Below are 25,555 nucleotides of genomic sequence, written 5' to 3'. Positions count from 1 at the left end.
AGTTAGGGCTCCAAAAAGTACAGCCCACAGAAGGCCTTGCATTTTTTTCTCTCTTGGTGTATGAAGAAAACCTTAATGCCAGGCGCATTTCAAAGCCCGACTCTGGCTCTGGCTGCGAATTTAGCTTTGTTACTTAACACACATTTCCTTCTGGCCTCTCATGTAGATTGGCTTTAAACTTCATAAAGTTAAAAATCATTGCATAATTCATTCTCTTTAGAAACATTCCAGTTCTTTTTTTACTCTGTCAAATTCAGCCGCAAGAACAGAAAATTCAGTGACAAGCACAGGAATACTGAGACACCAAACGCCCTGCTACGGGGTGAAGAGTGTGCTGCCTTCCGCACGTGCAGCCAAATGGAGTGTTCATTGCTGGAAGTGTACCCCGACCATGAAATGTCAACAGAGATTTTTTTCCCCTCATGGTTCAGGCACAAACAACAAAGCAGACTTAGTCTTCTGAAGTTTGCAAAATGGCAGAATGTTTATCTTCGGAGTGAGGGAGGGATGGAGTCACAGAGTAAACAAAGAATTTTCAGAGGACATTTCCTTACTTCAGTTTAAATAATGGATGTCACAGAGTGGTATAATAGACACTGGAGACAGAATGGGGGAGGGAGGAGGATGAGGGATAAAAAACTACATATCAGGTACAAGGTACACCACCCAAGTGACATGTTCACTAAAATCTCACACTTTACCACTACACAATTTGTCCATGCAACCAATAGCCACTTGTACCCCTAAAGCTATTAAAATTTTTTTAAAAAATAAAATGTTAATGACAAAGACAAACCTTTTTTCTTACTTTGATCAAGGTTTTTCAATCTTGGCACTATTCGCATGTTAGACAAAATAATTCCTTTTTTCGGGGGGACTGTCCTGCTCATTGTAGGATATTTAGCAGCATCCTTGGCTTCTACCCAATAGATGGCAGTGGCAATACCCCCATTCCCCCAGCTCCTCCTTCCCAAGGCCAGTTGTGACAAGTGAAGATGTCTCCAGGCATTGCGAAATGTCCCCTGAGGACAAAATTGCCCCCACCTGAGAACTACTATTTCGTTCATTTCTATCCCACATGCCTTGTAGACGTAACTCAGAACTTCTACCAACGAGCTTGTCCAACCCTGTGGCCCATGGGGCACATGTGGCCCAGGACAGTTTTGAATGTGGCCCAACACAAATTCATAAACTTTCTTAAAACATTATGAGATTGTTTTGCATTTTTTTTTAAGCTCATCAGCTATGGGTCGTGTTAGTGTATTTTATGTGTGGCCTGAGACAATTCTTCTTCAGATATGGTTCAGGGAAGCTAAAAGATTGGAAGCCCCTGCTCTACAACATTGTTCCAATTCCAAAAGGTTGAGAGCAGAATCTAGGACTTCCAGAGAAGAACTAGGATGAGCCACCGATCCTTCACTTTGCTTCAGAGACTGGGGATTGCAGGTCACAACAAGTAGCTGGGCTACAACCTCGATCTTTATTTTTGACCCTAAGAAAATGCATCAAGTTATTTTATTTCATAAAACATCTACCACTACTAGCAGGTTATCAACCAAATCACTTTCTGGCTCAACTTGCCAAACTTCTGGCAAACAGCTATTCTGAGAGACTTTTTAGTCAACAGATTTTGCTAGAGCTCCTAAATACTCAAGGTGGAAAATCTTTCCAATTCCTCATTGGTTTACGGTCATGTCACGGGTTCTTTTCTGGCCTTTATTGATTGCCACTAGAAATAAGTTACTGATATTCATCAGATATGCCCTTAGCACCGAATTCTAGGAAATACTGTACCAGTGATATTCATTAAAAATATGTAAATATTAGTTATAATTAATTTAGCTAATTCACTTGAACAAATAATCTGTTCATTATTTATATTTTCTTCTCCCTTCTAAACTTTCTCCCCTGGCCAAGTCTTATAACTGTCATCTCTAACGAGAGGCCTCACAAATCTCTTTCTAGAGTCGTTTTCCTCAGGTTGTAATCCTTAATTTCAGTTTCTAAACATCACAAATAAATATTGACATATTAGACCAAATAATTCTTTTGTGCAATTCCATGAAAATCACATCAACCTCAATAAGGCTCTAATATGGTAAACGGCTAAACATTTCTTGTTCTAAAATTCTTAATTACCCTTGTAGATATCCCCATCAAGAAATAGAATCTATTTCTCTATCTTTTAAATATGAGGTATGGAGTGACCATTAGCTTGAAATGACCAATGGGACATCAGCAAGCAAACAAACAAACCCCCAAAACACTTGGGCCTCTGAGTTCCTCAATTTTCCCTGCCACTGCCACCACGTAGATAACCTGCCACACTAGAAAATGAAAGACCTGATGCAGCAATTGTAAGTCTGCCAGCCCCAGTCAAGCCACCAACTGACCAAAGATGTATGAGCAAGCACAGCTGGGATCAGCAAAAGAACAGGACAGCTGAGCCCAGCCTTAACTGCCTACCGCATTTTGGGGTGGTTTCCGATACATGAGGCATAGTCCCAACCATATTTATTTTAGAATATGAACTTGCTTTAATTTCAAATGAATTCTAGAAGATTCAGCTGTGTTTATATGGCAAGGCAATTTAGTTGGTCAAGATGAGATCTACTAATTCCAACCCTTATGAAGAACAAACTGGATTGGTCAGTAACGTGTTGATTACTGCTGGATGATAGATAACATGTGATTAAGACAGGAAAAAGAAAAGGAAATTACTGTGGAAGGGCTGAGTTGATGCCCTTCCAGCAAGTATATTAGACATGAAGACAAGCAAGTGTATTAAAACCTGTACCCAAAGGTTGGGTGGAAGAGTTATTTTTTTGTTCCATTGTACAAGTAGTTCATGTTTTAGAAATAGACTCTAGCCTAAAATTTCAGTAGAATGCAGGATGCATTTTCTCATAGAAATAAAGATATAAATTACAGATAGTTGCTCAGGGCAGCCTACAGATTTCTCTTTAATCCAGAACATACATGAAATATTCTGTATTGACAATAAAAAAATGGAAATAATAGAAAAATAAAAATAAAAAATACAATTCTTAATTATGCTAACATTAAAACTGTACTTAAAGGAATATATATATATACACACACACACACCCACACATACATATATATACCCATGTAGAAAATGCTTATGATTTAAAGTGTAAAGCAAGAAACAGGTTGGCTGTGGCGGCTCACACCTATAATCCTAGCACTTCAGGAGGCCAAAGCAGATAGATTGTTTGAACACAGGAGTTCGAGACCAGCCTGGGAAACATGGCAAAACCCTGTCTCTACAAAAAAATACAAAAATTAGTTGAGCATAGTGGTGCACCCAGGAGGCTGTGGTGGGAGGATAACCTGAGACCTGAAGGTCAAGGCTGTAGTGAGCTGTGATTGTATCACTGCACTCCAGCCTGGGTGACAGTGAAACCCTGCAGAAAAAAAGAAAAGAAAAGGAAAAGAGAAGAGAAAAGAAAAAAAATCCTATACACACAATGAATATAACTATAAACACCTAAGTAGATACGATGAGAAATCAGTATACAAAAATCAGTCAACATGATGGGATTTACAATTAACTTTTTCTATTTTGGAATGCCCATAATGTTAAACTGCTAGCATTTCTTTAAATTTGTCTTTTAAAATATTATACACACACACGCGCACACATACGTCAAAATTTAAATATAAATATTGAGACCTGTACAATATGAACTCAGGCTCTCTCTTAAATTAGCCCCTTAAGACCATCACTCAACCAGGAACTCTGGCTTTGAGTCCTGCCGGCAGCTTGGGCTTTCCCTTTCCCACCTACTCACTGCGCATGTCACTGCCAGTCACCAGCTGCTCCTCATTCTCTCTGCAAATCAGGTCAGTGCACTCAGCCACACCTTCTGCATTCGGCCCAGGTGGCCCCTTCCTACTGCCACCTACCTGGATTAAGTCCTGGTACCTCTGGCTCAGCCTCTTCCAATAAGATATTTCACGATGAAATGACTTGGTTCTGCTGATTCCCGAATCATCCTGCAAACACATACTCCCTCTCCTCACCTTGCATGTTTAACGTCCAGCTCTGGCTGGATCACTTGCCTGCTTACAGAGAGCAGGCCCTCCAGAACCTCTTCAACCTCCCTTTCAGGCTCATTGTCCACTATCCCTCACTAATCCCAGTTTCCATCTCCAGGACTTTTTTTCTCTACCAAGAATGCCCTCTCTCCCAACATAATTATCTGAATCCCACCTACCTTTCAAAGTCCAACTCATATAGTATCCCCTCCTTGAAAGGATGTTCTGCCCTGCTAAACATGCTTCTTCCTCCTGAATGCGCCTCCTGAACTTTTCTTCTGATTAAACATACACAGCTACCTTGAATTGTGGTAATTGGCTGCCTCTTTATTGCTTTCCTACTAAATTATAAACCCTTGCCTTTGAACGTTTTGTTTTTAATCCTATATAGTTTTATGCAGTGTTGGTAACAAAAATATATTTGCTTAATAAGCCAATAAAAAATAAGGTCTAAAAAAGCAACAAATTTAAAAGTTCAATGACTTATTTTTTCAAGTTTAACCTGTAACAAGCATATTTTGACTTAATCTCACAGCTGGGTTTTTAAGAAGTCAAATTTCATTGGTACGCTCCAGATAACACCCCCACTCCTTCCTCTTCTCTTTCCCTCTCAGACTCTCTGCAGAGTGAGAGCCTCATCTCAACTTGTCTCTGCCCGTATAAACACAGAACTTTTGACAGTTTTATGTTGACACTTACAGACCTGACCACGCAAGGCCCTCAAGATAGGGTTGTTAAAGGGCTAGAGCCAACTTGATTCTCTACATCTGAAACAATTACAGAGCTCTTCTGGAATAATCAAATCATATGAACTCTACCCAGCCGGATGGAACAGAAACATTGGCTCAGCTAAAAAGTGGGTGTTTTCCTTAGACTGTGGAATCATGGCTGAGGGTCAGGACCTGAAATATATCAAGGTGGATAATTGATGTATAATAATTTACAAAATTATTCTTTTAGGCTACAGAGCTACAATTCACAGTAGTAAATATGCGGACCTTCTTAAGGAATCAGAAATATGAGGATATGCACAATATTATTCACATTTTACAGATCAGAAAATTGAGGCACAGATAAACTTTCCAAGGCTACCAGGCATTCTAGCTCCAGAAGCTGCACTCTTACCATCCTGCTACAAGATATTTTGAAAAAAAGAAAAAGTGAAAAGAAGTCAAAAGGCAACAGAGTTCATTGATTATTCCATTGAACAGTCACACCATGCCATTCTCACACTCTTGCAGACACATTTGACCATGAAAGGTTCCTCAATGAAAGGTTCCTCATTATCTTCAGAATCCATATTTCTCACATTGACCTTGCAGTTAACTCAAACCCCTAGGTCTGGAATGCTGTCTTCTCTACCTATCAAAAACTATACATCCACAAACCATATAAACTCTCAGCCCTGCTGCAAAGCCTTTCCAGAAAAATATAAATGTTTGAAAAGGATATTCCGCTACCAATGACTGTTTAAGCCCAGCCAAGTAACTGAACCATTCCAACTTCAATTTACTTATGAAAAGAATTTGATGATGTAGGAGGTTATTTCAATTCTAAAATACAAACCCATGTTGATCTTTCTCATTCTTGAACTCACAGATTATCTATTATCTCAATTTAGTTTGTTGTTTATCCTTGTGGGCCATTAAAACTACCACATGTGTTTCTGTCTCTCCATTAGTCAATAACTAAACTAACGAGCAATTAGTGAGCCATGTGCCAGATGCTCTGCTAGGCACCAGAGGGATAAGTATATCACCAATTTTCACTTAGTAACCAGTGAAATTTTCAAGTCATGCCTGAGTCAAGAGTTTAGGAGACATTACAATGTGTAATGGAAACCAAGGAAAGTGAAACTGTGGATAAGGGGGGACTAGTGTATTTATGTATTTAATTGATTTCTGACGCTATCACTAGTGTCCAAACACAGATTGTGTTTTTCTTTGGTTTTGTTTTCTTCACCACAGGATCTTCTGTGCCCAGTACAGCACCTGACAGATAGAATACAATCAAATATTTGCTGAATGAATGATTAAAAAATCAGAGAACCTTCCCACTCTGTTTGGAACTATAGAACATCCAAAGTGATGAGGGCCTCTGCATTTATACTTGCTTAAATAAGATTATGTGAGAAAAGTTTAAAGACACTTAGTATAGTGATTCTCAAATATAGTTAACACTTGGAAATGGTGGTGCTTTAAAAAGATATTAATAGATAATATGAAAATCTCCATCTCAAATTTAGTGCATAAACTATTTAAAGGAAAATCACATCTCTAGGCTTTCAATGTTTGTTCATTACTTTTTCATATATTTTTACCAACTGCCAAAGGCAGTCATATCAAAGGGTAAACAAGGATGGGAGGAAAACTTACTAAGAATTATATTAATCTGTTTGCAAAGTAGAAAAAGATTCTCATCACTCAACCTTATGAGCAGGAAGAGGGAAGGCTGTTTGAGAACCATTTACTTAACAGAATCACATATTTTAAACACTTCCCTGAATTCACTGCACAAACAACATGTTTGCAGACTTCTTAGATCAACCTCCAACAACGACCCATTCAGGAGTTAAACATTTTTCATCAAACATTGGATTTTTCCTTAACTCCAGAGATTGCTACAAATCTTCTGAAGTGTCTCAATGGCTTCAGGCTAAGAAGAGATTTCTCCCTGTTATAAGAAGCAAGACAAATTAGCCATTTCACTCTCAAACTGCACTAATGATCACGTTCTTTCCAAAAGGAACTCTAGAAGACCAAACGCCCCGAGTTAAGAACATCAAAACTAACCAGCTGAAGAAACTTCCCAAGTGTAAGACTCTGCCATTAAAACATTACTGAGAGGGGACTCAAACATAGCCTTTATTCCTTTGTCATGTTTCTAGCTCCCAAACCAAGCACTGATGGCAGTACTGATACATAATTTAAAAGCACACTCCCTTCCACTTTGTAATACCAAAACTCTAATTGGACACCCTGAAGCTTAGGACTACTAGCCATACAAATAGTAAGCTCTTTGTCCACGATTCACTCACCTGTGTATTTTCTGTAGATGTTTACTTGGCTTTTATTATATAAAAATACCCCAGTCAGGTGTGGTAGCTCACGCCTGTAATCCCAACACTTTGAGAAGTGGGTGGATCACCTGAGGTTGGGAGTTTGAGACCAGCCTGACCAGCATGGTGGAATCCCATCTCTACTGAAAATACAAAAAATTAGCTGCGCGTGGTAGTGCATGCCTGTAATCCCAGCTACTCGGGAGGCTGAGGCAGGAGAATTACTTGAACCCGGAAGGCGGAGGTTGCAGTGAGCTGAGATTGCACCATTGCACTCCAGCCTGGGCAAAAAGAACAAAACTCCGCCTCAAAAAAAAAAAAAAAAAAAAAAAAACCAAAAAAAAAAAAACCACCACCAATGGTAAATTACACTCTCCTTCCTTTTTCCCAACTCTCTCTCTCCCCCTCTTTCTCTCTCTCTCACACACACACACACACACACACACATACACACCACCACCACCAGACCGATTAGCTAACTTAGTGGAAAAGACACCTAGATGCCGTCTTCATATGTGAATTTAGCTCACAGGACTAGTGAGGGAATATCATTATCATGGGAGGACACAGAAAACATACAGGACTCTGAGCCACTCCTAGTTTTACCCCTCCTTAGCCTGTGACTTGCCTTTTCTGATCCATCATCTATACAAGAAGAAGAGCAGTGACTAGCACCCACAGGCCTCTCAGGATAGACTTAGCAGGCAAGGTAACCCACCACTTCAGAGCACAGGTTTAACCTCAGGCTAAATACTGCTCTGGTCATTTCATTAGCCGTGTGACCTCAGTATCAATGTGTCTGATGCATAAAAAATGTTACATGATCAGCCCCTGTCATTTCTCCTTTAAAAATTATAAACCACTCTTCCAATATTCACTTCTATTATCTAAAAATGCACATAAAAAGATACCCAGTAACAGAATATTCATCAAATGCTCTCTCAGGGCCCAGCATCATCTCCTTCCTTATCGCCAAAGCCAGCCTGCCCTCCCCAGATAGGATACTCACATCTCCCACATGCTTACAGAGGCAGACGGCCAGCCATAATTCCTCCACTCAGCAGCCTTTGAAGACTCAGCCAGCTGTATCAGTTAATAACCTCACTAAAGGTTATCCATCAGAAAGAAGGGAAACAAGTCCTAACTACTCTAGTGAGAGAAGTCATTAAATCCATACATGGCTCCTATACAGTCTGCCTGGCATTCATGGAAATAGCACACACCATAGGAAAATGTTACCAAAGCAGACAAGTATTTAATCTAAATATTAAATAGCCTACCAATCAATTTCAAAGGTAATCTATCTTCAGAGAATCTTTCTGATTCTCTACAGTTCTAACCATTTATTTGCTCAAGCTGTAAAATTTTTCTTTGGGTTCCATAACCATTTCAATAAATCAAACTTGCCTTTTCTCCCCTTCCTGTTAAATAGTAAAACCATGTAGAATACTTCCTAGACTAAGTGGTTTAACCTCATTCCTATTTGTCAGAAGCAGGCTGCACTGATTTTTTTTTTTTTAACGCTCTGATTGAAAGTCTTCTTTCTAAATGAGAATACTACCCTTGGAATGTTGGATTTCATTATTGGCTAGTTTCTGTTTAATCTTGGAGAAATCTCTACAAAAGGAAACTATATTATTTTCTTTCCAGGAATTTAATACAATTGTTCCATACTCTTAAGAGTGTGACATGGTTCAATTTCTCATGTTTATAAGCACTAACAGATACTAATATGTGAATAAAATGCATGATCTAACTTCCAAAAAATAACACCCAGGATATGTTATAACAATGTGCTATGCTGTGGCTGGACAGACAAATTTTTATTTGTCCAACACTGCATGGTGTGGCTTTATCCCTCCTGAATGGTATATCCAGACCAACATTTGAAGATGTCCACTATATCTTGTTTTAAAATGTTTTCTGTGCCTACAAAATACTTACATAAAATGACTGGAAGATTTTTATAGGAAATTTTAAATAATTTATCATCAGAATGAGTCATGTAGAAGCGCCAAGACTAACATCCCCTTCAGATGTAATGGAAATCCCATCTTTTCTCTGGGGACTCATCTAATTCTCTCTTCTATAATTTTTGGGAGAATACAGTAAAAGCATTTAATACAGTAATGGTATTAGCAAAACAAGGACTTATTTAAGAGGCTTTACTTGGGTCATTACAAGTATTATAGAATTACAAGAAAAAGAGTGTGGGCTTCTGGAGATTACTAAAAAGTTGATATAGAAATTCCTCATTCAGAGAGAAGGGGGATAAAACTTATTATTCTAAGCCAGAAAGTCTACACTGTGAACCAATCTCTATATCGAAATAAGTATTTTAAATCTCAGAAATGGGAAATGATCATAGAGCCCTCACTTGTGACCTATCAAAGTCAGGTTACCATCAAGTTTTATTTGATGTTAATAATAACATTATGCAAAGTATAGTTATCTTGTCATTAATTTTCTAGCAGCTTGACCAAACTGTTTATCAAAAAGTATACTACAAAAAATTAACTTCAGGCTAGGTTTGTTGTGAACTGAAATATTTTTCCCCAATCCTAATATTTAAATAGTTAAAAATAATGGTACGTTTCCTATCATCTCCCCATCACCCCTCCTTTCTAAGCACCCCAGTCTCCAGCAATCATCATCTTACTCTCTACTTCCGTGAGATCAACTTTTTTCGATTCCACATGTGAGTGTAATCATGGTATTTGTCTTTCTGTCCCTGGTTTATTTAACATAATATCTTGTGGGTTCATCCACAATTATAGTTAAGTTGGAGGAGTAAATTTCAGGAGCTCTATTGTATAGCAAGATGATTATATTTAGTGACAATATTTTTTTTTTTTTTTTATTTTTAGACAGGGTCTTACTCTGCCGGCTACAGAGCAGTGGTACGATCTCGGCTCACTGCAACATTTACCTCCTAGGCTCAAGCAATTCTCCAGCCTCAGCAACCCAAGCAGCTGGCATTATAGGCACACACCACCATGCCCTGCTAATTTTTGTATTTTTTTTAAATTATACTTTAAGTTCTAGGGTACATGTGCACAACGTGAAGGTTTCTTACATAGGTATACATGTGCCATGTTGGTTTGCTGCACCCATCAACTCGTCATTTACATTAGGTATTTCTCCTCATGCTATCCCTCCCCACAACAGGCCCTGATGTGTGATGTTCCCTGCCCTGTGTCCAAGTGTTCTCATTGTTCAATTCCCACCTATGAGTGAGAACATGCCGTATTTGGTTTTCTGTCCTTGTGATAGTTTGCTGAGAATGATGGTTTTCAGCTTTATCCATGTCCCTGGAAAGGACATGAACTCATCCTTTTTTATGGCTGCATAGTATTCCATGGTGTATATGTGCCACATTTTCCTAATCCAGTCTATCATTGATGGGCATTTGGGTTGGTTCCAAGTCTTTGCTATTGTGAATAGTGCCACAATAAACATACGTGTGCATGTGTCCTTATAGTACCATGATTTATAATCCTTTGGGTATATACCCAGTAATGGGATAATGGGATAGCTGGGTCAAATGGTATTTCTAGTTCTAGGTGCTTGAGGAATTGCCACCCTGTCTTCCACAATGGTTGAACTAATTTACACTCCTACCAACAGTGTAGAAGTGTTCCTATTTCTCTACATTAATTTTTGTATTTTTTTGTAGAGATGTGGTTTCGCCATGTTGCCCAGGCTGGTCTCAAATCTGGGCTCAAGCCATCCCCCTGACTTGGCCTCCCAAAGTGCCGGGATTATAGGCATGAGTCAAATGCCCAGCTGACAATATATTCTTGAAAAATGTAAACAGTGGCTGTTATGTGCTGTCACCACAAAAGTGATAACTATGTGAGGTAATGCAATTGTTAATTAGCTAGATTTAAGCATTCCACAATGTATATAGACTTCAAAATCATGTTGTACATGATAAAGCATACTATGTTATCTGTCAACTAAAAAAATAGCATGTAACAAAGGTCCTTATCTGTTTAAGCATTTTGGAAATCTCATTGTAAAGACTGACAGATTTATTGTTTTTCTGACAGTGTCTGACTTTCCTCCCAGACATTAACTAAAAGTATTAAGGTTTATAATGGTGTCATTGGAGAGTTCATTAAGAGAGGCTTTCCATGATTTCTGGTAGAGTTAACCTGTGTCAACTCCTATCTTCAGCAAGGCTAGCAGAAGGCATTGCTGGGCTGGATGGAATCAGAAAGCAAGTACAAGTTTTCAAAACAGGTGCTACTGTTGACATAATATGCATTAAACATTCTGCTTGTGCATAGCTCCTAGAAGAATGGGTACTTCCTCATTTTAATTTTTAACACAAGTTTCTGTATTCCACAAAAAACTATTCCTGGGAGAATTTCCAGAATAATATGTAATCTGACTTGCATATCTTAGTATGACACCAAAGCTGACTCTCCAGTATTTGGAGACCTAATAGCAGAAAAAAGATTCACAGGTTGCACTTCGAAGTTACAAAAGCGGTTAGCATGGCAGTTGGCTTTGCCTCTGTTTCAAGAGTGGCCCAGAGGTAGTGGAGAAGTAAAACAAAGCTGGAAGGGGTCACTCTGTGGTTCCTAAGAATGCACGGCTGCCAAACTTAAAGGATAAGACAAAACTGTACATTCCAGAGTCAAAGAGAGTTAAAGATGTATGAGATCCTAAAGATCAGCTAGCTCAGGCATCATCAATGTTCATTGTGTTTAAGAATCAGTTGGGCCGGGCGCGGTGGCTCAAGCCTGTAATCCCAGCACTTTGGGAGGCCGAGACGGGCGGATCACGAGGTCAGGAGATCGAGACCATCCTGGCTAATATGGTGAAACCCCGTCTCTACTAAAAATACAAAAAACTAGCCGGGCGAGGTGGTGGGCGCCTGTAGTCCCAGCTACTCGGGAGGCTGAGGCAGGAGAATGGTGTAAACCCGGGAGGCGGAGCTTGCAGTGAGCTGAGATCCGGCCACTGCGCTCCAGCCTGGGTGACAAAGCGAGACTCCATCTCAAAAAAAAAAAAAAAAAAAAAAAAAAAAAAAAGAATCAGTTGGGATGCTAGTGAAAGCTGCACATTCCTAGTCCCATCCACTGAGATTCTGATTCAGCAGCAGGAGGCAGCCATGGTACCAGTAGTGATACATAACATTTCTAAAGCACTTGCTTTGTGCCAGATACTGTGCTATGTTCTTTATAAATATCACCTTATTTAATTCTCAAAACAATCCTATTGGGTGGGTACTACTATTGCCCCCATTTCACAGAAAAGGAAATCAAGGTAGAGTGACTGAGACATCTGTCCAAGGACATTCTGCTAGGAAGTGGAAGAATAAGAGTTGAAACCCAGACAGGCTGGCTTCAGAGTTTGAGCTCTTAATCATCACCCTGAACTACCCACCAACAGGGTTAGGGTGAGGCCCAGGACATCAAGAGAATGTCATGACTGCAGTCAATCTTTTCTGAATGAGAAACTGAAACCAGGAGAAGTGCAGTCTCCAATCCAAGACAAAAATCCTTCAGTGCATTTCCAGGGAGAAATCCACCAGTGGATGACACCAACTATTCCTGAATATTCCTCAACATATGCTCCTCGAGAGAGGAAAAGGACGGAATGCATTATTGAAAGCTTTCTTGTTGGTTCCTGCTGTGTTACCATGACCAAAGTGCTGTTATGGGGCAGAGTTTCTATCCTTTCTGCCCAACTCACCATTCACTCAGAGAATATGACACACTCTGTTCAGCATAAGGGACCCCCAATCATGGTGATTCTTAAAACAAAGGGAAAGCAGGAGGGAGAGATGCTATTCCTAAAAGGAAGGTGGTAATTGGAATGAGGGAGGTAAGTTTCATGTAACTTGAAGGAGAAAAAAAAAAAAAAGATGTGATTCTGATATGCCTCCCAACTGTGGTCTTTCTCCCCCTAAATTGACCATTCTGAAATCTCAGTATATATCAAAACATTATTATTATTATTATTATTATTATTATTATTATTATTCTTGCTTTGTTTTAACATATGAAAGCAGGCAGACTACCCGGAATAATCAGATCTACCCCATGCTGGAACTACTCACATACATTCTCTTAAAAGGTTACAAATATACTTTCTAATGGCCTTTAATGCAGAACGAGGCCAAAAATCTCACGGATTTATTGAAATTGTCCCTTTTTGATGTTAAACCATCAGGGTAATTTAGGGGGTCCATGAGCAAGAATAACAAGCATCCGTTCTGAATGAAAGACGAGCTAGCATGACCGCAACGCAGACGCATTTTCAGATAACAAGTGCAGGGGATCCAAATGTGTTCCTGTCCCAATGACGCACACTGGTGGCCACGTCAAACCAACCTTCATCACTTCCACCTGCAGGTCCTCGTTGAGCGAAGGCGTCACTTTCACGGCATTCAGGATCTGATTGAGCAGCTGCTTCTCATCAGAGTCTGTTTCCATGGATACAAACCTCTCTTCCGACAGAAGCTTCTGTAAAGAGGCACAAGGCAGTGATCACAGATAGGCTCTCCCCTGTTGCCTTATTTGGTTGTATCTTATTATGGATTGATGATCAGTTTTCTTACCGGGGAGGCGTGTAGCTGGAGGCCATTAGGAAAGGACTTATGTATGCTATGTGCCAATAAAAAGAAAAATGCAGCCAAGGGCAGTGGCTCATGCCTGTAATCCCAGCACTTTGGGAGGCTGAGGCGGGTGGGTCACGAGGCCAGGGGTTCGAGATCAGCCCGGCCAACATGGTGAAACCCTGTCTCTACTAAAAACACAAAAATTAGCCAGGTGTGGTGGTGAGTGCCTGTAATCTCAGCTACTCAGGAGGCTGAGGCAGGAGAATTGCTTGAACCCGGGAGGCAGAGGTTGTGGTGAGCCAAGATCGCACCACTGTACTCCAGCCTGGGTGACAGAGCAAGACTCTGTCTCTAAAGAAAAGAAAAATGCATGCAACCCTGAGTAAATGGTTTTTGGCAAAGACCTTTTCCTGCTATTGGACTATTCATTCTAAATGCCATCAAGTGAAACTCTGATGTGCCGGCCATATAAGGTATTTAGGTGGTGGGGATGGAGAATGATCATGCTAAGAGGAATCTAGCCCTACCCACTAGTCTCACATACACACACACACACTTTCTAAATGTGGCTTCACCACAGGAAAGAAGGTCTTGTAGACAAGATCATTTTTCAGGTTTTTATCTTTTTACTTCCTAATGTGACCTGTCATTTATCCAGGAATTATTTAGGAATCCAGAAATCTTAATGTATTTCCCCATCAGAAAATGCATCCCCCCAAACCTCAACCAGAAGACATTCATTGTTATGAGGACTCCCAGGAGTCCATCTCGCAGGATAGGCTTTCTCTATCTCTTTCTCATTTTCATAAAATTTTTTTCCAGATTGTACCAAAACCCCCCTGCCCACAACTTCTACTCCTTTATCTTCCTCCAGAGACACACAGATTAAGCTTCTACAAGATCTGAAACCAGCTATCACGTCCACCCAAGTCTTGTCTTCTCCACACTAAACCTCCTCAGGCTCCTCCAAATGTTCTCTGCCAGGTAAGGTTTCACTTGTGCTTAGAATGTGGCCTCAAGAGTGGTCTGATACTAACTAGTGATACATAATTTGGATCACATTCTCAGGTCAAATGAGCTTAGTTGGTTGTCACAGTACATTCTATGCCTGTGAATGAGGCATAGAATTTCACCCTCAAACCCCTAATTCTCGTTCACAAGGACTGCAATTAAGCTACTTTCCTCCATGCTGTCTTGGTGCAATTGATTTTTGAGACCCCAGTATAGACCTTTATATTTGTCCCTATTCAATTTGTTCTTCTCCAAAGGGGCTTCGAGTTGCAGCCTGTGAAGAACTTTGAGAATTCTGATCCATCCAGTGTAATAACTCCCTCTTTTACCTTCACACCACTAAAGACCTTGAAAATAATATTTCAAACCTTTCTACTTAAGACTCCCTGAAATTTTGCCTATATTCTTTCAAAAGGACTTTTTTCCCCCAGAATCATGTGGTATACTCAAGAAAGCCCAGAATTAGAGTTTACATACAATTTATTTTTATTTAAAGTGATAAAAACTGAGAAGCTCTAAAAATATGCCTAAAGTTAACAGGAGGTAGCGGGGGATGGTAAAAGGACGACTCACAGCCTACCAAGTTGCTTCAGTTAACACGATTCAGTAAGCCCTTGAAAACATGGCACTGCAATTTAGAATATTCCAGGGTTAAAGAAAAAAGGGAGAGAAGCTAAATGCAAAATCTACATAACATTAGAGAAAAAGGAACAAAAGTGGCAGATGAAAACAAATTCTCAACTATTTTTATGGTTGGCCCAATTACGTTGGAGAAAAGCAAAAGGTTTTTAATAACATTATTGATAATGTTTAAAAGATTCAAATACTGCTGTGTATAAAAATATACATTATCTAATTCCGATCTGCTGGGGGAAAAAGAGCTGTTTTCTCATTATTTCATAAGTTTCCCAATACCTTTTTGGGAACTTCTCTGAACTAAAAAAGCTAACTATGAAGCAGTTTGCACTGACATAAAAAGACATCTGACAAATGCCACCGTGGTTTATCCATGGCCACACTGAACAAACTCCTGCAGGCTTCAACTTCACAGCGCTTGTCTCTTAGAGGCCAACCACTTTAAAAAGTATGTGTATTTACATAGTCAGCACCTTTTTACTATCAGAATTAGACCCATTATGTTTGGTGTAAAACACAAACCAAAAAAATGTATTCAAGCAAATCTGACTTTTCTTGTTAAACCAAATTTCTTTTTTCTTCCCAATCTTGCTCTGGAAATAAAAGATAATAATCCACTCCTCAATCTAACTGTGGAATAAAAAAACAAAACAAAATCTTTCCAGTTTACCATCAGTTTTTATTATATAGAACCATAGATGTTGAATGTATAAGATTTGAATTGATATGAACTTGTGGTCTCTTTTTTGGGATCCCTTACTCTCCTGAAAGATGTCACACACACACACACACAAAAATCCCTATTTTTGTGGGCTTAGCTACGTCCACATGAATCAGTGTCTGATCACAAAGGTTCAATGAAATAATGCTGTGTACAGAGAAATTCTGATGAATATAAGAAAATCCTGTTATTTTCTATGGTTATTTCCTAGTTCAATCACATTTCTGTCTGAGTCTTTAAACAACCAGTATTTAAAATGTTAACTATTTGCCCTTTCAATGCCAAAGTGGCCTGTCAATTTCTATCATCCCACTGCATTCAGTCAAAGCCATACCTGCATCCCTGCCAATGCGTGTTGGGCCAGCTTCACATTCTTGGATTCCAAAGCCAACTGGAGAGGCAGCAGGCATTTCTCCCTGGCAAACGCAAAAATAAGGACAACATGTGAGCTCAGTAAAGCTGGCAATCAAGTGATGTAAGCCTTATGTACACCCACCCCCAAATACCACTACACACATACACAAAAACTATAACCAATAATAAAAATGCACATGGGCTCAAGAGAAAACACAGCAAAGAAGCTGTGCAGAAATGATAGCCCATCAACCCCTTGCCTTCTTGGTATGGCTACAGGAAGAGCAAACACAAGGACTTTTACTAATTATTACCTGGTACACTCATTAGTAAACAATGGGATCCCAGCCAGTCTGTGAACATGCTTTGTTCTTTCCCAAATTAGCACCACTCACTGCTCACACCCAGCACACCTGGGGGTGAACACCTCTAGGAGGCATCATTAAGTAGATTTCTACGCCTTGCTTCTACCTCTTCCTTACCTGGAGATTATATGCATCACCATCAGCACTCTGTCTCATCAATATATACCAAAATTCTATTAGTTTGTCAATTCCTCCCCAACTCAAAGGATTCAACAATAATTTATAAATTTAACATTTGCTCTATAATCTCCATCAAGTAGTAGATCTGAGTCTTGTGACAGGTTCTTAATGAACATGTTTCCAAGACAGAAATACAAATTAACCATCAATAGCATTGGCCGATAAGAGGTGCCTAGATGCAACATTATCTAGAGTCAGGGGAGAGACAAAAAAAAAAAAAAAAAGGAGAGCTATTTGGATATTTTAAAGCTTAGAAAAAAAAGGAGATTAAAATATTTTAGGAATAAACCAAAAGACAAAAATATCTGTTAGAAGCATCTACTTTAAATAATTAAACAACAGACCAAGAATTTTAATCAACCCATTATTTCCCTATGGAGTTACACTAGCACAAAAGTGAAATGTGACTTCATTTTACCAGGTTTCTCTACCCCTACTTAAACCAGAGCAGCCCCACTCTTATCTGTTTTATATTTTCAGCATAAACTGAAAGATACATTGATTTTTAGAGTGTGAAAGCTACCACATTAGACTATAGGATTTCATCGTTGGAGAAATAAGGGTTACTGTTGTAGAACACAATGAAATACAAAGTTCATTATAGCTCTGATTTCTCCCTGTCCACTCTGCAGCTCTGCTGCTTTTCCATGGAATCCTTCCATCAGCAGCTTCACAACCGATGAAGTGAGAGTCACACACTCCTCTAATATAATGCCAGCCACACAGACTACAAAAACAATCAGGAAAAATGTTTGCCTTCCTAATCCTCACCTTGCCCCTCAACAACCCAATGTTACAATATCCATTTTTATATGACAATTAACACTACAGACATTTTTCATTAGATTCATCCTTTGACAGATGGATAAATTACCCAACTGTGTTACATCCAGTTGGGTGGCTGTAACTTTGTCACTGTTATTTTATTGTCAGCTTGTCACAATTACAAGACAAACACTGTGGTGCAGTCAATTAGTGCAGGAATAGCTGATTTTTTTTTTCCAATTTTGTTTCTTTTATTCAATGTTAACCAGTTTAAGAGCTTAGAAAAATTAAACGGAAGCATGAAGATAGAGTGAGAAGTAGCAACCAAGGGCAAATGGTATGCTAACAGAAGCAGCACAGAACTTCATCTGTAAACCCTTGAAACAATCAAATTTCCACCAGGATTAATCCACTGTGAAAGAACTTTCCACTTGAATTTGGAGTCAGATTGGCCAATGAAAGAGCATAATAGCAGGGAACAAGCATGGGGGTCCAAAAGTCTTACAGCCTAATAGTCCAGGGAAGAGGAAATATATCCTGTACCTATGGGCTGAAAATGTACAAGTATTTACACATTACTCACCAAGGGCACCCAACAAGATTGGATGCCATGTCTAGCAGCAACAAGGACCCTTTTGGAAATCCTCAACCTGTTGACTCTTGGAAAGCAGCAATATGTTCGCCTATCTATATTACTCTGCCATCTGCAGTATTAGCCCTTGAAATCCTTATTCCACACTCTCACCTGCTTATACATTCACATGACTGATACTGTTGACCTAAGCTAGGTTGCTGACAAATGCTAGGATTTCCAGGTTGCACCACCACCAGGGGCCATCACCATCATGCAAGCCATGGTCACTAAGCAGGACTGGTAGATGAAGGTGGTTCAACTAGGTTTTGGCTGAGTTGAAAAATATGAGTGGTTAGTAGAAAGAACATGGGCTGTGGAATCACATACACATGAATTCAAATGCTAAGCACTGATAAGTTTTGTAGTCTCAATCGAAATACTAAAATCTGTGGGTCTTAACTCCCTTATCCATAAAAAGGGCATTTTAAGACCAATCCTGCAGAGTTGGAGTACAATATATAGATAATATGTAGTATAACATATGTATCAGAGGTTGTCAAACTTTTTTGGTAAAGAGCCCCATAATAAATATTTTAGACCATGCACTCCAAATGGTCTCTGTCGTAACTATTCAACTCTGCTAAAGCACAAAAGCAATCACAGACAATTAGTAAATCAACGAGTATGACTATGTTCCAATAAAACTTTATTTACAAAAACAGGCAAAAAGCCAGAGTTGGCTTACAGGCTGTAGTCTGTCCAGCACTGATATAGACAAAGTGCCCAACACAGATCATGATCTTCCGCATGCAGATCAAAAACAATTTTTCTTTTTTTTTTGAGACGGAGTTTTGTTCCTATTGCCCAGGTTGCAGTGCAATGGCGTGATCTCAGCTTGCTGCAATCTCTGCCTCCTGGGTTCAAGCGATTCTCCTGCTTCAGCCTCCCAAGTAGCTGGGATTACAGGTGCCCACCACCACGCCCAACTAACTTTTTGTATTTTTAGTAGAGATGGGGTTTCACCATGTTGGCCAGGCTGGTCTTGAACTTCTGACCTCAGGTGATCCACCCACCTTGGCCTCCCAAAGTGCTGGGATTACAGGCGTGAGCCACCACGCCTGGCCTCAAATCTTTTTATGTACCCAGAAAGATTTTGCACAGGACAGGGACTAACTGTCCTGGGAAGGTCATAGCAGAGGCGAGCACAGCATCAAGATCTCCCTTAGAAAATGAATGCATTGCCTGGACACCGTGGCTCATGCCTGTAATCCCAGCATTTTGGGAGTCCAAGGTGGGCGGATCACGAGGTCAAGCGATAGAAACCATCCTGGCCAACATGGTGAAACCCCGTCTCTACTAAAAATACATAAAAATCAGCCGGGCGTGGTGGTGTGTGCCTGTAGTCCCAGCTACACAGGAGGCTGAGGCAGGAGAATCACTTGAACGTGGGAGGCAGCGGTTGCAGTGAGCCAAGATCACGCCACTGTACTCCAGCCTGGCAGCAGAATGAGACTCCATCTAAAAGAAAAGAAAAGAAATGCATTGGGGAAATATCACTATAGACAAAAATTTCATCTGGATATTAAACCAAAGCACTCCATCATTCAACCATTTATCCAATCATCATCCATTCAAACATTTGAGTGCCTCCTGTGTGCCAGGCAGCATGCTGAGAGCTAGGGAAGGGCCAGCAAGGAACGGGTCACAACCTGCTTTCATTAGTATTCATGGGACAAAGAGAGAAAAAAGAAAATTAGCACTTACTATTTATCTCATCTTAACTGTCACTACAACCTTCTTACCCTTATTCTAAATTTGAGAAAATTGAGGTTTGGAAAGGTTTTGTAGCCTGCCCAAGGCCACACAGTTAAAATGTGTTGCAGACAACTCAAACCCAAATTCATCTGACTCCCAAGACCAAGTTCCTTTCAACCTCTTTGGTCTCATAAGATCAGAGCAAAACTAGAATAGATGTGCTTCTTAACCTGTTTTAGTTCTTAAACACACACACACACACACACACACACACACACTCACACACAAAATCTGGCAAAGGACCCTCTTCCTAGAGGAGGGTGCCTATCATTCCATAATCCTCAGGTCCCCAAACCTCAATTCTACATGGATCCCAAATTAGGAGTCTCTGTCCTTTATGGTAAAGAACTCTGCTCAACATTCAAGGTCTGTATCAGAGAAGAGGGTAGTATAACCTGGCTGGGGTTCTGCTAGGACGGCCTTTGAAGAGATGCTACACTGAGCCCTGGGTAGCTGTGTTTGTGTGTGTGTCTGTGTGTGTGTGTGTGTAGGTGTATGTGTAGGTTACTATAAACATTTTATAGTAAATAAAATTCTATTGTTGAAATTGAGGACCAATATTTTAAGAAAATGTCTACAATGTTAATAGTGCTGTTTATTGCAAAGTAGTTGCTTCTGACCCTATCTTCAACAACAAAATAGATATTTACTTAAAATGAAATGCTTAAAAACAGGGTTTTTTGCTAGTAAATACTAGTAAGAACAAAAGTGTACCCACCAGTCTAATGCTTTTAAACAGCTAACAAAAATCAACATGAATGAGAACAATTTACTGTAGTAGTAACACGGTTGGTAACAGGGCCATAATAATCTGTATCCAAGGCCACTCATCCCCTCAGACCCAGCAGCCCCTAGAGTAGTACCACAAGCCTCAGATCCTGACTTCAATTGGAAATGAACCCATGTGCAAAAGAAGGAAATTCATGGGGCATAACCAATTTTGCTGCTTGCTCTGTGATATCATAAAAACCCTCCTACCTTCATTTTTTTCTACAAGTGATTTTAATGAAAGAGAAAACAGGCCTGTTAATTGGGTCTCAGGATGAAATTTATAATGAAAATGCAACATGGCACACACTCAATCCCCTTTGCACACACTGTACTGGAATAAATCATCTTTTGATCTTTCTAGATGCTGCCTCATTGGGAAAAGGGCATGGCAAAAACCAACATTCGATTACATTAAGCGATTATTTTTAATGCAGAGGCACGTGCAAATTTATTCTTGCCTAATTAAATAAAGGCAGTGGCCCCAGGTTTCATGTCCTGACATGCCATTATTTCTTAAAGAAGAATAATTAGCAGTGCTGCATATGCATGAGGAAGGCATCATCCACACTGTGATGCTGCATCTGGTCATGAAGAAGAGACTGAATCTATTTCCTTAACTGCATTGTCATGGTTAACAGACCAGCTTTATTAGGCTGACAGGTAACAATGGACAAAGGGAAATTAAAATAGGTGAACAAAGGAAGAGTTAGGATTTACCAATAATTATCTTTCAATACAACCACAAACGTGAACTTTAAAAAAATTGTTTTAAGTTATTGGGGTACAGGTGGTATTTGGTTACAAGAGCAAGTTCTTTAGCGGTGATTTGTGAGATCCTGGTGCACCCAACACCCAAGCAGTATACACTGCACCATATTTGTTGTCTTTTATCCCTCGACCCCCTTCCACTCTTCCCTGCAAGTCCCCAAAGTCCATTGTATCATTCTTATGCCTTTGCATCCTCATAGCTTAGCTCCCACATATCAGTGAGAACATACGATGTTTGGTTTTCCATTCCTGAGTTACATCACTTAGAATAATAGTCTCCAGTCTCATCCAGGTCATTGCAAATGCTGTTAATTCATTCCTTTTATGGTTGAGTAGTATTCCATTGTATGTATGTATATATATATACATACCACATTTTCTTTATCCACTCACTGATTAGTGGGCATTTGGGTTGGTTCCACCATTTTGCAATTGTGAATTGTGCTGCTATAAACGTGTATGCAAATATCTTTTTCAAATAATGACTTCTTTTCCTCTGAGTAGATACTCAGTAGTGGGATTGCATGATCAAATGATAGTTCTACTTTTAGTTCCTCAAGGAATCTCCACGCTGTTTTCCATAGTGGCTGTATGAATTTACATTCCCACCAGCAGTGTAGAAGTGTTCCCTGGTCACCACATCCACAAAAAATATCTACTGTTTTTTTTTTATTTTTTGATTATGGCCACTCTTGCAGGAGTAAGGTGGTGTTGCAATGTGGTTTTGATTTGCATTTCCTTGATCATTAGTGATGGTGAGCATTTTTTTCGTACGTTTGTCGGCCATTTGTATAGCTTCTTTTGAGAACTGTCTACTCAAGTCCTTAGCCCACTTTTTCATGGGATTGCTTTTTTCTTACTGATTTGAGTTCACTGTAGATTCTGGATATTAGTCCTTTGTCAGATGTGTAGATTGTGAAGATTTTCTCCCACTCTATGGGTTGTCTGTTTACTCTGCTGACAGTTCCTTTCGCCATGCAAAAGCACTTTAGTTTAATTAGGTCTCAGCTATTTATCTTTGTTTTTATTGCATTTGCTTTTGGGTTTTTGGTCATGAAATCCTTGCCTAAGCCAATGTCTAGAAGGGGTTTTCCAATGTTATATTCTAGAATTTTTACAGTTTCAGGTCTTACATTTAAGTCCTTAATCCATCTTGAGCTGATTTTTGTATAAGGTGAGAGATGAGGATCCAGTTTCATTCTCCTATATGTGGCTAGCCAATTATCCCAGCATCATTTGTTGAAAAGGGTGTCCTTTCCCCACTATGTTTTTGTTTGCTTTGTTGAAGATCAGTTGGCTGTAAGTACTTACTTGGGTTTATTTCTGGGTTCTCTATTCTGTTCCATTGGTCTATGTGCCTATTTTTATAGCAGTACCACACTGTTTTGGTGACTATGGCCTTATAGTATAGTTTGAAATCAGGTAGTGTGATGCCTCCAGATTTGTTCTTTTTGCTTAGTCTTGCTTTGGCTAGGCAGGCTCTTTTTTGGTTCCATATGAACTTTAGAATTGTTTCTTGTAACTCTGTGAAGAATGATGGTGGTGTTTCTTTGGGGATTGTGTTGAATTTATAGATTGTTTTTGGTAGTATGGTCATGATCAAGTGGGTTTCATACCAGGGATGCAGGGATCGTTTCACATATGCAAATCAATAAATGTGATACACCACATAAACAGAATTAAAAACAAAAATCACACGATCATTTCAATAGAGCAGAAAAAGCATTCGACAAAATCCAGCATCCCTTTATGATTAAAACCCTCAGCAAAATTGGCATACAGGGGACACACCTTAATATAATAAAAGCCATCTATGACAAACCCACAGCCAACATAATACTGAATGGGGAAAAGTTGAAAGCATTCCCTCTGAGAACAGGAACAAGACAAGGATGCCCACTCTCACCACTCCTCTTCAACATAGTACTGAAAATCCTAGCTAGAGCTATCAGACAAGAGAAAGAAATAAAGGGCATCCAAATCAGTAAAGAGGAAGTCAAACTGTCCCTGTTTGCTGATGGTATGATTGTTTACCTTGAAAAGCCTAAGGACTCCTCCAGAAAACTCCTAGAACTAATAAAAGAATTCAGCAAAGTTTCCGAATACAAGATTAATGTACACAAATCAGTAGCTCTTCTATACACCAACAGCGACCAAGTGGAGAATCAAATCAAGAACTCAATCCTTTTTAAAATAGCTGCAAATAATAAAACACTTAGGAATATACCCAACAAAGGAGTTGAAAGATCTCTACAAGGAAAACTACAAAACACTGCCGAAAGAAACCATAGATGACACAAACAAATGGAAACACATCCCATGCTCATGGATGGGTAGAATCAATAAAGGGAAAACGTGAACTTTAAGTAACCCCAAATACATTCCTGAATGTTAGGCTGATTCCTCTTTGATGCTCTGGGTGAGAAGAGGCATGAAGATATCTTACATTTCTGAGGTCTGCTTATACTCTTAAAATTCTAGGATTCTGTGATCTAAGCCATTTATCAAATAACTGTCTGAATTTCTTCACATCATAATCATAGCTCTGGTTGAAATGGCTTAGATGTGGCTTACAAAGTAACATGCTACACATGTTCCTATTTACTATTTAATTATAACTTTTGAAGGTAGATATCTAATTGTCAACCAAACTGAAACTAAGAGAGATTAGGTTACTTGTCCAAGGTCATATGTTTGCAAATGACAGAGCGAGATTCAGACTTAGACCATCTCTTTTCTTTTTTAAAAATATTAAATAGACACAGGGTTTCACTATGTTGCCCAGGCTGGTCTCAAACTCCTGGCCTCAAAGGATCCTCCCACCTCAGCCTTCCAAAGTGCTGGGATTACAGGCATGGGCTGTCGTGCCTAGGCTAGACCATTTGTTTTGAAAATCTATGTCCTCAAACCTACGCCATAACGTCTATGTGGATAGCCAGCTCCCACCAACTATGTGTAAGGCACACTGCTTTAAAGTGGTAATTCAAAGGTCCACTATGTTAAGAATGGGGACAGGCATCAAAGAAATAACGTGAACTCTCTTATTTCGAGTGGTAATTCATGAAGCAATGCATTATGTTGACAGTTGGTATGTAATTAGGAGAAGGTATAGGCAGTCTGGATATGTGGGAAAAAATTGGCTTTGGAACTAGCTGCTGAGTTCAAGCCACACAGCCAGCACCTTTCCTGGTAGTCAGGCCATTTCCTAATTTGCATACGAAAGGTTTCTACCCTCACTGTTGTGACATTCGGGTTGTTATTATTCATGTTAATGAATATGCGTCCTTTACATTTAAACAGTTTACACCAACATTGATTGATTTTCATTGATTAAGCTTTTGCCAGGGCCAATTCCATTGGCCCAACTGGAACTAAATTGGTTCCTTAATTGATTTTCTCTACAGTGCAGTTAAAATATATTTCCATTTCATTTCTATTTTAATGAAATTATTTTTATCAGTAGCAATCCTTTTCTATTTCAAAACAAAGTCTGGATTCACCCATCAGGCACTGTTTCAGGCCCTAGGGATATAGCTGTGAACATAAAATCCCTTTTCTCCTGCAGGCTTTCAAGACTTTTAGCAAGCCTATTGCAATTATTAAGTTGAAACTGGCATTTATATAGGTCAGAAGAGGTTGAATATTGGCAATTTCATATGATTCAATCTAGTAGAACTAATTCTAAATAACATAAAATGGTTATGCCTATACTTTACCTCAAGATATCAACTTTTATTGTCCATGATTTTCTTATAAAAAGCACACATGTATATGAGAAAAATCCAAACAAGCAGAATAAAAAACAAACATTAATATATAGCAATGCAAATCAATTAGAGCATTATTTAAGAAAGAGCTCAGCTGAATGTTGGCAGTGGGTATTTCCAGATAGTGGCATGGG

The 25,555-nt window shown here is 39.3% G+C and overlaps 2 protein-coding genes across 3 annotated transcripts in view; one reads left to right on the top strand and one right to left on the bottom strand.

Annotated features, from left to right (window-relative positions):
- The window catches only part of ARFGEF3 (ARFGEF family member 3), a 189,684-nt gene that overhangs the window by 128,026 nt on the left and 36,103 nt on the right, over positions 1 to 25,555 (bottom strand). For both annotated transcript variants that reach the window (XM_005551963.5, XM_074037117.1), the window contains exons 3-4: positions 16,397 to 16,478; positions 13,468 to 13,599 (exon numbers count right to left, since the gene is read on the bottom strand). In XM_005551963.5, the coding sequence (XP_005552020.3) occupies positions 13,468 to 13,599; positions 16,397 to 16,478 (214 nt within the window). The remainder of the gene's footprint in view (positions 1 to 13,467; positions 13,600 to 16,396; positions 16,479 to 25,555) is intronic.
- PBOV1 (prostate and breast cancer overexpressed 1) lies at positions 4,927 to 5,587 on the top strand. Its single transcript, XM_074037118.1, is given in 3 exon segments — positions 4,927 to 5,134; positions 5,137 to 5,396; positions 5,398 to 5,587. Coding segments are annotated over 3 exon segments (402 nt in total). The 5' UTR covers positions 4,927 to 5,052; the 3' UTR covers positions 5,458 to 5,587.

This window comes from Macaca fascicularis, chromosome 4, assembly GCF_037993035.2.
Source record: "Macaca fascicularis isolate 582-1 chromosome 4, T2T-MFA8v1.1".
In the NCBI taxonomy this organism is placed as follows: Eukaryota; Metazoa; Chordata; class Mammalia; order Primates; family Cercopithecidae; genus Macaca; species Macaca fascicularis.
Note: the sequence above shows the minus strand (reverse complement) of the source record. Positions and strands in the feature narration are given on the sequence as shown.